The sequence below is a fragment of the Ammodytes marinus genome (assembly GCF_949987685.1).
Source record: "Ammodytes marinus genome assembly, chromosome: 23".
In the NCBI taxonomy this organism is placed as follows: Eukaryota; Metazoa; Chordata; class Actinopteri; order Uranoscopiformes; family Ammodytidae; genus Ammodytes; species Ammodytes marinus.
In genome coordinates this window covers 13,179,224-13,194,135 of record NC_137227.1, presented here as the reverse complement: position 1 = coordinate 13,194,135, position 14,912 = coordinate 13,179,224, and the positions used below count along the sequence as shown (strand labels likewise).

General features: G+C 39.4%; 1 protein-coding gene across 1 annotated transcript in view; it reads left to right on the top strand.

Moving 5' to 3' along the window:
• pcxb (pyruvate carboxylase b) overlaps positions 1-14,912 on the top strand; it is a 282,158-nt gene that overhangs the window by 86,998 nt on the left and 180,248 nt on the right. Inside the window, exon 11 of the mRNA XM_080052016.1 lies at positions 11,228-11,390. Within this exon, the coding sequence (XP_079908142.1) occupies positions 11,228-11,390 (163 nt within the window). The remainder of the gene's footprint in view (positions 1-11,227; positions 11,391-14,912) is intronic.

Sequence of the window (14,912 nt, the reverse complement as noted above, 5' to 3'; positions counted from 1 at the left end):
ATAAAAAGAACATATCTAAGTAAGTATATAAACTGCGTACAATGGCTAGTTTTCGCTTCCAAATTTTCGGGGGACAAATTATAGGTGGGGGATATGGGGGTGCTCCCCCCGAAAATTTTGAATGTCAAACACTGAATTTCCGGCATTCTGGTGGATTTTTATCCACCGATCTGTGCCTTTTCGGCATCAATTTATGGTGGAAATGTCTTAATTTCTGTAAAGGAAAAGACAACATTCAGGTTCCTGGTGAAACAAGTATAAAGGACTATAATGCAGTAGGGTTCTCTGGCATTCTGGATTGAGCCACAATATTTATTCTCCTGGATTTTTCAAAACTTTCTGCACATTCAAAACATATCACATGTTTTGTTTTTTTAGGAATCATGACGCAGCACCATTGTTAGCTATTTATGACATTTTACATTGGTAATGAAATGCCAAGCCACAATTGGAAACAAAAGGGGAGGGCTATGAGCGGCTAGCTAACGTTAGCTAGTTGGCTATATTGTAACTTAAAGCAAAAGTTAGAAACCAGATAATTTTGGCATTAATCCTTTGACACTTGACACAATCAATCATCAATATTAGCATGCTATTTAGCCACATATGTTGGCCTACAGCCCTCAGAAAACTGACAGCTCTTCTTAGATACAAGTTAATCAATTCATGGCTTAAAATCCTGAGCTGTGGAACTTTCAGCAGACATTCATAGCTGTAAGCCACGTAAGTTTCGTAACAGTTGTAAGCGTATGCAACGTGCGGATATGGCACAAGCTCCATGAAGAATGAAAAAAAATAAAAAATAAAAAATCTGATTTTTTTTTTTTTTTTTTTTTCAGATTTGATTCAAATCGGCCGAATTGATTCGCGGGCCACATCAAAACGTGTCGCGGGCTAGATGTGGCCCGCGGGCCTTGAGTTTGACACATGTGCCCTACATCATACATTTGTTTAATGCAGTAGAAAGAATAGACTGAATTATATGTATTGTTGACATTTAAATGAGGGCATCATGACAGAAGTTTGAGAACCACCCAATTGGGACTACTCTTCCCCTTAACCTCAATTATTTAGATGTTATGCTCTGATTATTTAAGAAATCCAAGAAAAAAAATCTTCTGTTTGGTAACACAGAGTAATAGGTAATTTTGCACATTATATAAAAAGCTGTATGAAAGACTGTAGAGGTACAACTAAGTACACAGATAATGTGACAATGACTTATTGATTTCAAAATGTGCATTTATGTTTATTCCAAGGGACACCATTTAAAAAAAAAGAAAAAAAAAAGTATTTAATTAATGTATATATTTGCAGAAGACTGCAGTGTGTAGCTTGGTATCACACAAACAAATCCGATGTTTACGTGTTGGATCCAACCTCCTAGGTTAGGCCCTGTTTTCATTGCGTACTAACATCAATATGTTTAGAAAGATTCCATGTTTTTGTACTGATTTCTTTTTTTGTTTCAGTCTTTTCTCTCTATGTGATTTGTTCCGGTGTCCTTCTCTCTCGCTCTTATCTGTGCACTGTCTTCTTTTGGCCTTTCTTTTCATCTCGTTCCTCTCTGCCTTCTGGACGGCTGAGTTATTTAGCATTCCTTTCCACTCTCTTCCATCTGCTTCATAACAGGGAAAGAAGGAATTAATTAAAAGGCTGATAGTGAGGCACGAAAAAAATGGGGGCGAAAGTGAGCTGAAAGGGAGAGGAAATCTAATCATATGGCTCCAGAGAGTGTGTGTGTGTGTGTGTGTGTGGTTCATATTTTCCACCCCTAACACGGCCTCCTTGCCTTGTCCTCTTCCACTGATGTCCAACTGTCTCTTCTGTTTATTTCTCTGTTTTGCCCAAAGCTATCCTTTAAAGACATTTTGTATTTCTGCCCACATTTCTAGCTTAATTGGGGGGATCTTTCACTCTGTTAACCATTTTCTTGTCTCATCTTTCCTGTCTCCTCTCCTTTCCCTCCATCCTCTCTCCTCTCCATTCAGAGTTTTTTCCTTACTGCACTTTATTAAACTGTGATTGAAAATGTTCCCCTCCCTTCCTCCCCCTTTCCCACTCTCCATCCATGTTCTGTTTGTATATTTGTGTATTGAACAGGCACCATGTTCTTTGGCTGCCAGCTAAATTGATGTCAAAATGCCATCCTCGTGCCACAGTGATTCAAATTTCCTATTTCCTAGCCTCTTTCATGCAGACAACACATTTGTGCCTTCAGTCTCTCGATTTATCACCTTCCCTCTCCAGGCCCTCCCCTCCTTCTTTTCTGTTTGCTGTCTAAAACGGTCTAATGAAATTCATACTTGTTTATTTAGATGTATGTATATTTGTGTGTGGTATGTGTGTGCACATTTGGAAGACAAGAGTCTGCATTCGTTTTACCGAAATGAGCAATATGTTTCTGCTTTGCTCTTTACCACTTGCCCCGGAGCCATGTTGAAAAATGTATTTACCAGGGACACGGTTTGTGTGAACATTAACAAACTTGAATGCTGGGGAAAAACACACACAGCCTAATACATTGTGGACTAACACTCACCACTCTAATGAAGTTATAAATTCAAGCGTGAACTTCAAAAGGAGTAAATGTTTTGCAATTCAAGGCCACATTCGGGAGATGGGAAGGGGGAGCTGGAGAAAATGGAAGATGAAAGGAGGAGAGAAAAAATAATGGAGGTGTGAAAGGCAGAAAAGCACAGAAATAGCTGATAAGAGAGGTTGAAAGTTAAATAAAAAAGATAGGATTTATATCATCCTTTGGATTTATTGGTTCTTTGTGACCCTCTTTCTCTTTTGCGCTCACTTTCCATCTTATCCTGCAGTGTCATGTTTGCTCGGCTTTCAATTTCTTCCTCAATGCACCTACCTCCTCTCCTCCGTCCCCTTTCTTCAACTTTTCCATCCCTCCCTTCCCCTCACTCCCCTCTTTGACTCATTATGCCTGTTCTGTTAAAACCTGGCTAAATAATTTGTGATTTTAAGCTTATTCGCTCTCTTGCTGAAAGTTAGATAAGATGTATACCACTCTAATATCACTTCATCTCTATAAAATGACGGACAGCAGCATGTTAGTTTGATTTAGCATGATGACTGGAAATGGGTAGGCCAACTTTCTCCATACTGTAGCAACATATCCAGCATACACACGGAAGAGTGATATCAATCTTCACCCAAGAAAGCATTTAGGCATATGTCCCAAAATGTCAGTATATTCTTTTAAGCTCTCCTTTCTCCCTCATACTCTAATTTTGCTTCCCATACTTTTTACTTAAAGATGAACATGTTTTCTGCGATCGCACCTCCTCCTTCCTCCCCTTCCTCATTATCTCCTTCCCTAATTTGATATCTTCCCCCCTTTGCCCTGAGTCATCCCTTCTTCCTCACTCCCTAGCAACCCGTTCTCCTTCTTTAATACAACACTGTCATCCCTTCCTTTTCCCACTTGTCCCCCACTCCTACATCTCTGTATTTTTCCATCCATTCTATCCCCTCTCCTCTCCAGCCTCTCTGCCGTCTGCCATTGCTTCTTCCCACTGCTTCCCTGCCTTCTTCTTTTGAACAAGACCAAATCCAATCTCTTCCACACTCCCACTTTTCCCACTCGCTCTTGCTCTCGTTTTAGCATCCAGCTTTTATCCTCTTCCATACTCCCACTCCCTCTGCTTCCTCTCACTACATTATTTGACTCTCTTGCATTGAGTTGGAGATGTCATCTTGTCCCTTATTTATTTCTCTCAATCTCTTTCATCCTTTTATATTTTGAGATTGTAGGAGAATATTTTCTTTACCTCGGTACCTGTTAGTCATACAGTGTTGGCTATTTTTCCATTACTTGTGGCCACAACTACCTGCCCTTCTCTTCTCAATATACTTCTTTCTCTTTGTTTCCCTCCCTCTCCCCGTTTTAGTTCTGGGCGCATAGCCACCCCTTCTCCCTTGCTAATGAGCTCTGAGTGAAACGACTGAAAATGATATGCAATTAGTACTCAGCCGTCATGGTCTCTGTTTGTGTGTGTGTGTGTGTGTGTGTGTGTGTGTGTGTGTGCGCGCGTGCTCGCGTGCATTTGCTGACAGATTGAGACAGAATTTTTGGGCTTCCTACTGAATGCGAAAGTCTGCGTGTGCTGGACTATCAGATTGCGTGTGTGCCTGTCCTAAGGTTCTCTTGAATATCAGGCTAATGCACTTCCAATGTACAGTGATGTAGAGACGTATCCTGTGAGTATGAATACACAAATGTGCTTAAGGAAGAACTGGCCATTTCCACCAATGCATTCGTGCATGCTACTGTATATATAAATATAAGTGTATACTTGTGCAAGTGCTCACCCCTCGGTCACAGGTCAGTACATTATACATCATCTGCTCTGATCTCCTCAACCCTGGCAATATAACCCCTTGCATAACTCAGGGTGGACAAGATCATTCATTTAATATAATTAAATTTTAATGAAACCTTCATTGCACTTTTGACTCTGGAGATGACCTGCAGTAATTCTATGATGATCCCTTCTTAAGGGGATATGTAAATTCTTACTTTGAAAGCACAATAAGCCCTTTTATGGAATGTCATGGAAGCATACTGCTGCCTTCGTCAATCTGCATTGAGTGTGCCACTCACTTATTTAAGCAAGTTTAATTCTTGCGAGGAAACATGCATGTTGGTAAATGTTTGTTGTAGTTGGTTGGACAAGCGTATTATGATACTGAACAGGGTTCGACATAACGTATAGCCCGATGGCCCGGGGCCAGTAAAATCATATGCAGGGCAAGTTGATTGGCCAGTCACTGTCCCGCCCGGGCCAGTGACTGGCCAATCACAGTTCAGTATCTTTTTGTAGACTACATCATGGTTCATTGAAATGCGCGTTGAGAGTCGGAATGAAAGGAGTGTATATTTAAGACTCAATATAATAAACCTAATATAAAATATATTTTTTAATGAAAGGCCAGTGGACAACCGATGCGTGGGCGTTTTGACAGGCAGAGCAACAAGCGGGTGCACTCTCGCTCCGTTGGCAGAGCTGCCTACCGTCCGCCTGCGAGTCGACTTGCTTTGCCCCCTTTCTTCCCACAGCAGAGGTGTGCAGAAAATGATAACTGCGCTTTTCCAATATGCCGCCGTAATGTTACAGTATTTGCATCCAAGCTCCAATGGTAATACAAATGAGAGGCGTTATTTAAACGCTGTGAATGCGTCTCCGGTGATTGTGTCGGTTGTAGACAGAAACGAACGGAGGGACTCCGCTCACTGTACAGTTCCTATAGTCGCGCAGTTTGGCACTGTGTTTTCAGGCTCGAGACATTCAATCAGATCGCGGAAGTCTTTCCCATTGAAATCGCTAACGGGGAGAATATCCCCGGTTATTATTTTAGCCACAAACCACAGTTCATCTGCGCAGCGGCTCACTCGCTGCCGAGATCACACGGTGAAACGCTGCTGTGATCGGACGAAGGCATTGTGTGTTTCTAAGGTGATTTAACGTCATAGTCTTAGACGAGCGTTTAACTTATGCTGCATATTTTGCACTGCATTGTTTTTTATCAATAGTTTCAAAAAATGGTCCCACACCGGACTCTTATGTGAAGCTGACACTTCATGGAGAAGTGACACTCCTGCAGCGCGCTCACGACCAGACGTGAACTCACATACACGGTGAAATCTCCCATTTAAAAAAACGGCATAACCCACTGATTTTCGGATTTCTATTCTATTTTTAAAGTCAACTTGAGTGCAAGTGGAAAACCGGTCATTCGGTCGACACATTCACATCCCTAATGTATAGAGAAAGTAATAAAAACAGCCTACCACACCACAAAGAATGATCAGACCTTCATATCTTATTTTTTTTTTATGTTTGAACATGACTTCTGCAGGTGAACTATTCATTAAACTGCCCAAATTCAAGAATACAAACAACCATCAAACTACTGGACTTTAAAATACTGGCCCACTCTTTCAACATACTTTCAGTTGTAGGCTTCTAATTTAATATGTTTGCCTGGTTTTATATTATGTGTATGAGCAATATCAACATTTCATATAATTAACTATAAGAAAAATAACCAAATCTAAAGGGAATATCTATACTGATACAGTATAGATATTCCCTTTAGATCTGGTTATCTTTCTTTATTTTTCTAATACAGGTATTATAATTATTGACACTAAATTATGAAGAAAAAAAAAGTGTGTGCAGGGCCTGTGAAAATATACAAGGGGCCAGTAAAACTCGGATCCACTGGCCCGGCGGGCCAGTAGGAAAAAAAAGTTATGTTGAACCCTGCTGAATAAGTTAACTGAAGTTAAACTTGTCAAATAGATGCCTCAGTTTATTTTTCCTGTAGGCCATTTTGTGATTTTCTTATTCTTTTTTTTCTTCTTTAAAAAAAAAAAGTGAATCCCAAATTAGGTGGTGTAACCCATTACTGACCTAAAAGACAAGCCAAGGGTGTCACAAGATTTGTAAATTTCATCACAAAAGAGAAGCAAGCAGCAATAAGAATTAGATATTAATCACCATATTAATTACACCAATAATACAGTGACTTTAGACTTTTACTGGTTATGTTTTTTTGAAGACTTGCTGTAGAAATGAATGGCATCGGTGACTTCCCACCTTGCTAAAATAAATGCTGCTGCCTTCAAGCTGCAATTACCAATAAAAACTACTTTCACCTGATTTGCCTATTAAGAATAGATGATTATATATGGTGCAAAAATATTAAAGAAAGACCAAAAGTGACATTGTTGAGAGATGCAACAGCCATTTCAATGACTGTGTGACATTGCCTGTTTAGGCTAAATCTGTTTCTGTGTCCCACTTTCATAGACGGGTTACATTTAAGCTACTGCCTGCTTCCTACGGGCATTGCACTAGTGTCTTAAAAGGAAAGCAGGTTCCATTTTCTTTGCTGCTAAGATTTCCCAATATCTAACGTGACATGTGGATAAAAGGATGTTAAATTCGACCCAATTTATCTTGATGTCACAATATGCTGCAACAAAATGTTCTGTCAGTTTGGAGAATGTAAGACTTTTCAGACTTGCTTAAGCTCAGATGAAACATTTTCATCAGAGGGTAAACAATATGCATGGCATTGATCTGGGAGAATGATGAAAGAGTTATTATAATGTTTGAAGCTGTTTGGAGGAAACCTGTTAAGTTCAACAGAGTTTAGAGTGTTGCTGGGAACCAAAAAAACAGATATGCATGGTGTCTTTAGAGGTGTTGCTTTAATGCAGAAGTGTTGTTTGTGTAGTATGATTTATCTTATTTGTGTTTTATGATTTATTTATAGGGGAGAGTGGCCTAAGTTGTGCAACTTTTCACTCAAAGTGACTTTAAAGTAAGGCCTTGACAGTAAAGTCTCTAAAACTTTGGATCTGGAATAAACTGTTGAAGAAATATAGCTTTCGGAAAAAAAGTTGTCTTGATGCACAACTTGCCCCCGGTGTGGTGTAAGTTGTGCGGTTGGAGAGAATACCATGGGGTGAATTGTGCCTTTGATATATATCTCATAAATTGTAATGCAAGACAAATCCATTAGACAATCACTTATTTAAGGTGTATTTAAAGTAAATAAAGTAAATAGTTGACAAAGATTGAAGGACAATTTTCTTAAACAAGGCCTAGCAGATCTAATGGTTTTACCTGCGAAGAGTGATGAAAGATAACCTAAAGATTAAAGTTACCCGGTTGACGTGAACTACGCTCGTAAGTAGCCCGAACTTTATAACACCTGTTCAACATGCATTTAACGTGGACATGTAGAAAGCGATAATCAGGAAATGAATGAAGCGCGATTATGACGGCGAACGTGTGTGTGTGTGTGTGTGTGTACCATGGACCTATTATAAGAGGTGTGTAAACGAGCGTAGTTCATGTCAATTGTGTTTACAGGCGAACGAACGCGTGTGTGTGTGTGTGTGCGTGTGCGCGCGCGCCTACAAGACGGCGGGGGCACGAGGACAATGACGTCACGGTTAACCGTGTACACGAAAAAAAAATTGTCGTGTACACGGTTAGGCATTTTTGTAAACGTTCACACCCCTAGTATTCATACATTCAGACCCAAATACGCTGACAACATACGTATAACATACATGGTAAACACTTTACCTAGAAGAAAACTATTTTCTCCCCCCCCTAATTCCCTCCCCATCCCGCCCGCCCCGCCAGTCGAACATGGTGCGCTGTAGGTTATTTTAAAATATATTGTACATCAGGTTTCTCGTTACTCAAATTTCCCTGACCTGTGATAGAAATGGTTCCCAGACTTCTGTATATATGTCAATTTTCCCATTTATTTTGTATATTAGTCGCTCGTAAGAGGCAGTTTCGGATAAGGCCGTGAACCATTCAGAGAAAGAAGGGTTGTTACCCCCTGCCCAGTGCCTCAATATCACCCTTTTAGCTGTAGTAATTGCGACCTTTAGCCACTGGGCCTTTTTCAGGCTTATTAGCATTAGCCTTCTTGAGGTGGATGCTGTCCTGCATTTATCACCGTCTCGGTCAGTGTGTGAGAGTGACAGACAGACAGTGAGAGCCCCTGCACAGACACAGAGAGGTCTACCATGCTTGTGTGGCAGGATCAATAGCGAAAATCCGTCATAAACCAAAGCGTTAAGTATCGTTATGCAGTAGCCTACTGATAACATCTGAGCTTATCAATATTACGGTCTTTCAAAATGTTCCCCCGTGCTCAGCACTACTTAGCACTGGGTTTCGGTAGGCTACCCATCCCCTAAGCCTGTGTGTGTGTAAATGTCCCTTTTCAGTCACTTATTGCACTTTCTGCTCCTACATTCGCATACTAGACCTCTTCTCACAACAGACAAGGTGCCGTGTGAATGTCAAAATGTAGGCATTTAAATTGGCTACTGGTCCCTGAATCGTTTTTAAATAAATATGCCGGTTCTTGGAACAAAAAAAGGTCAGGAGCCCTGCTATAATGCTTCATGTATTTCACTATAAATAGGCTACATTAAATCTTAACGGTTAACCGGTTGATAACCGTTAATTCTGGTGGTTAACCGGTTAAAGAAAAAATTATAAATGGCCATCCCTAGCTTGGCTGTAGGCAAGTTGTCTGTTTGTTCTGTTGTCAAATACATCTCTTTGAAGGTTGGTAATTTCCATAGAGCAAATGTAGGATTACTACAAGCATTTCAGCCTTAAGAAAAAGTTGTTGCATAGACGGGATGAACATTTGCAAAAACACATACTTGGCTAATATGTTATGGCACTGAGATAATTTCAACAGATTCAGTGAAAAACACAAACAGTGGCCCTACTGGGAGTCAGATATGCCAAGTTGGAAAGTAGACATGAATATTAGGCATGGAAGGTTGTAGGATTTTTTAGATTTGAAAATAAGCTGGTAGAACAATTTAATTCAAGATTAGTTTTGGTCATTCAAATATACAAACATCACATATATTAAAATAAATTCTATCTATATACTGTGTATTTGTGTGATGAGTTTTGCCAAAGTTACCAAAAACTTAACAAGAATGTGATTATAATTATTTATTTTGAGTGTGCTTTTCCTGAAGGCATATAGGATGAGGGCGACATCCTTTCTGTGTAGTCTGGCCTCATTGTGGAACTTACTAATGATGCAAGGGACTTTTATTCTGTAACTGGCTGCACTGAGGGACATTTTTGCTACAGGCTCTTTAATTTTGTGTGAAATTAGTATACAATGAATTTCATAAACCCTCAAGGGTCCTCATTCAATCAGTGTTCCGTTTTGTTTTAAAAGTAGAAGAATTATGTTAGGATGCAGATTTAAATCCAATGCATCGGTGCCAATAGTTTGACTCTCAGCTCAGGAAATGTTCAGTTGTATTGTTAACTGAAATGTATTTATTTGCATATTATTTAAGGACCTCCTTCTTTGTGAAAGGGCCACCATTAGAACACACAATAATGTCTCCTCATAGGTTGGAGTTTTCAAATTCTAAAACTTGTTTTTTCTTTACTATTTGTAATAAAACTGCTAAATATTCCTATTAGCGTTTGTGGGCATCACCAATGAAAGGACTTGTTTTATCTAGTCCCTTTTTAAGTTTAAGTACACAAGCGGCGCTGTCTAATTTTAAAAATACCAACATTTTCACGATAGTCTAACAAAAATGTCCACCTTATCAAGAGTGGATCTGTTTTTTCCACAAACACATTTCACACAAGGCGTATGAATGTCCTTCTGTTTTGCCAGAATGTGGATACCAGCTAATTGAGACAATAAAGAGACGGAAGCCAAGATGGTGTCCAATTTCCAAGCTTGTTACCTAATGTGTATGCCTTCTGTCTCTCATTCACCATACAAGGCAGAGAGTTCCTACTGGAGTGTGTGGAGAGTGTGATAACATCGCAGCAGATTTGGTGCAAGGACACAGCCATTTAACTATGGGATTAAAACTATCTCATCGGATTTTTAAATTAAAAAGCCTTTGAATTTCTAGCACTGAAAATGTATGCATTGAACTAACGTATCTGCATGTTTTGCCTCTGAATTAAACTTAATATTTTCAATTTTATTTTTCAATGTTCACAAATTCAGAATACATTTTTCAATGTTTAAAACATTATGTGTTAACAACCCCGGACCCAAGGAAGAGCAATCGATCCTAGAGTCTAGATTGGGAGTGTGCGGTCAAGCAAGAAGAGCGAGCGGGATATGTGTGGAAGAACCATAGAGGAAGAGAAAAGAGATAGCAGACGTTAGGGCTGGGTGATTAATTGTTTTAACATTGTAATTAGAATTAATTTGTTTGGACAATCCAGAAAAATTATTTTGTCTTTAACTAGGGAAAATACGGTAGCCGACTGCTCGCTCTCACTGCGATCAAGTGAGCCGAGAACCTACCGTAATAGCACTATAAAACGCGCAATAAATATCTTGCAGTTCGCTCCAGGCTCCCGGCAAAACATTAAGATACATTATTTCAATGCATACATATTCAGTGCCATAAATTCAATGGCATTATTATTTCAAAATCCGATGAGACTGATTTACTTCCAACTTTAACAATTATCTGTTCCCACCCTTTGTGCACGAAAAACTATGTAGACAAAATACCTTTATGCATCTCACCTTTCTTCTTCTTATCTCTTTGTTTACATGACTTGAAAAAGTCTTCTCAGATCTTAGTTTCCTTTCATTATGATTGTTTTCATGGAAAGTGTTTTTTTTTTTGCCTCTCTCTGTTTAACAGTGTGGACCTGGTGCATGCGCAGCTGCATGTGTGTGAGGGCCGCAGCTTGCCAGAACTGAACCTCAAACAAGACAAGATCAGGGTCAACGGCTGTGCAATCCAATGCAGAGTGACAACTGAAGACCCATCCAGAGGCTTTCAACCGGACACTGGAAGGATTGAGGTAGGGTTAATCTTACTACTAAAGGGTTAATCTACTAAATTGCCCTTCTTGGGATAAATAAAGCCTTTTCTGATTCTGATAAAATGATTTTAAGTCTTTTGCCATACTGTGGATAGAGAAACCACATGTTAATGATAATAAAAATAGATTGTATTTATATAGCGCTTTCTACGCACTCAAATCGCTTTATAAGGTTCCAGTAGGGCATTTCATCTTCCATTACACATCACTCACAAGTTCTGCAAGTTGAGCGATTTTATGAAAGTGGTTGTATACTTAAAAGTTATAGTAATTTGATTGATAGGGGGTAGAAATACAACGTACTCATCAAGGCATGATACTTTATACAGTTAGATTATATTGCTTTGCCATGCCAGACGTGTAGCCCAATCTACTTGTGATTGTAAATCAATTTCTGTAACACACTCACAATAACAAAAGGAAAAATATAAAAAATTGCACAAGTACTTTACAAAAAGGTTTAATTTCAACGTTTGACATTATGCAATAAATAAAGCCCCAGGCTTCATTCAATCTTTCTAATCATTGTTCATGTAGGCAGTTTGAGTGCCGTTCATATGTCGTTCCCACTTGACTTGCTAGGCAACCTGGCATCAAAATCCTTCCTCATCACAGTTCACATGTGTGATTTGTACATTTTGTCGGATGTCAATATCCTACATTTGACAGGGGGGTCTGTGATTTCCTTTGACAGTCACATATGAGAAGACACACTGGTCATAATATGACTGGTCTGTGTATCAGTCCACAGGCACATATCCTATATAGCTATACACCATGTGCCATTTTTAAATGTGTCTCTACAAATCTCTCCATCACTGATGAGGTCTGATCCCTGGATGCTTTATGCTGTCAGGTCCTTCTTGCCCTTCACCCTGGACTGTACAACCCCTCCCCCTCATCCTCTGTCCTCCCCTTTTCCTTTGTGTTTCTTTTAGCTGATTCTCTATTTGCTTTTATAGGCCTTAACGGTGTCACAAAGCGCATCACATATAATTAAATGGTAATGAAAGCCACTTTGAATCAATACAAATGGCAGATGAAAAAAGGTTTTATAAGATTAAAACAGTCATCTATCAGGATAAAAACAAATCAAACAGTGTGTTTGACATTATGTTAAGAGGCAATGGTGATTTTGACCAGTGCATGATGCTTAAAAGGGCCAGGGGGCAATGGATGTTATGTTTGGTCTATATCCTAGACTTTGCTTATCGTAGGTGGATTCTGCTTGATGGGAATACAAGTCAAATTCATTCTTCAACAGTGCTACAAAGCCAAAAGATTATATACTGTATATTGTGATGATAACGCTGAGCAGTGCACATAAGCAGACAAAGGAAACTGAAATATGATATATTGTTTTCTGCATGTCAAATATAATGCCCTTGGGAAACAATAAATATAGACCCACCGCTCTCTTACCATTACCCCCCTCTTATCCCTTGTCATGGGCGCAGTCAATGGAATTCTGCCATTGCTGCCTGGTGACTTAACACAGTGATTTCTGACTCCTTGGATTAGATTGAATTCAACTCTCACTGGTGGTTTAACACTCAAACAAATCATCTCTTGGTTCTGAGTGAGGGGGGAGAAATGAAAAGGTTTATGATTGATTTCAATTGAACTTGAGTCCATTAATTACATTTTTATCACCAAAGGATAGCTCTTTATGTAGTTTATAAACAATGTATGTGGCTCAATAATCACGCTATGTTTAAAAAAAATAGAAAATAGATAAAAAAGCATTCACCTGGATAAATCACCAAACTCAGTTGAAGCTTTATCTGAGACTTGAGCTTTTTGAGCAGCATATATTTCAGATGAACACCTGGTTGAGGGGATGCAGGCCAACAACACAATGGTTAGTTACATCTCCATTATGGGGTTTTATTACTTTCAGTGTGAATTACTTCTCACTCTGAAAATGGCTGCTTGCACTATATAGGGATTTTCTCAGCAACTACTTTGAAAAGAGTAGCCATAAAATAGCTTGTGACCTTCCAACTTAAAGGACGTCATGCCTCCTCTCCTTGCCTCACTTACCAATCATCTTCAAATAATGTGCATATTTTCTACCTTATTCCTACCCCTCCTTTAACTAATGTGTGCCTAGCTATCCTCATCTCACTCTCCTGTCTCTCATCCCTCTATCTGTTCCCCATCTCGCCCCTGCTCCGTCTTTTACAATGTCTTCCTCTCCCATTTAGCTGTGCAGTTGAGCTAGGAAATTATCACATAGCAGAACCCTTTCCCTTCCCCAACCATAATTACCATGCAAAATGAATGAACAAAACACAATTAACACAGAAAAGCATGGATGGAGTAATGCCACATCTTAGGGCCTGATAAATAAATCATGACCTAAGGGTTGTGACAAGGTCACCAACTGAGTGATGCAGTGAAAGGTTGAGAGCTGGAGGGGTGACGAGGTTGTCATGCATTATGTGCTTTTGGGGGCACTTGGAAACTTGGATAATTTACTCTCATGGAAGGCATCTGATTTATTTTTGTACCTTTTCCAGAGCCAATGTAGATGCCTCACAATAGGAGGTCTAGATCTTAGAGGAACAAATGTCCTCAGCAAAGTGTAAAGGACGTGGTAATAGCATCACATTTTGAACTAAATATCCTGTTGTAATCACAATTTTGAGAATGCTTTATGCACTTGATCAGTGTATTCAACTCTAAAAGAGCTACTGTGTGTCAGCATGAAGAGGGATACACTGAAGTAGAAATGCTACTTCCATAAAGCACAATTGTAGCTTTGCTAGTTAAGGCGAGTGTATTGCGTTGTTTACCGACGTCCTGTCGTCACCATCATCATCTACGTCCACTGGTCCTCTTGTTCCTAATCTGTGTCAGTGAATTATGGAACTGTTGAATTGTATCAAAATTGGCATTCAAATTTGACCAACACAGCAAAGGTCTTTATTTGTTTATATGCTGAGTCTGATATGATTATATAAATACAATACAGGCGTAGAGAACTTATACCCTGGTGTAAGAATTATTAGTATATTTCAACTAATAAGTGACAGGTATTTTTTAAGTCACTTTTCATAATGAAAAAGCATTATCAAGTCCCGGAAATATTATCTGAATTGTCCTTAACATTTATTTTATTTTATTCTTGAATCGAGAGCCTTTTAGGCAGCATGTAGATTTAGCCAGAACAGCAATGAAAAGATGTTTGAACATTTGAGGAAACATACAGCAAGGCAAACAAAATTCATTGTTGAGGCAAGAAGGAGAGAAGAGGTACATAGAGGTAAAATAAATCTGAGGTGTGAAGTAATGGAGGGGGAGATGAGGAGTGATGGATGCCATTGCATGAGTAGAGCGGCAGCCCTGTCGACAGCATGACAGGGAGGGATTGACTGCGTGCTTAGGGATCAGGCAGGCAGGCAGGCAGGCAGGCAGGGAGGGAAGGAGAGGAGGAGAGTATTAAAGCAGCACCTTGACATTTAGGATTTTCATCTATTGTTCTTCAGCAGGCACTCG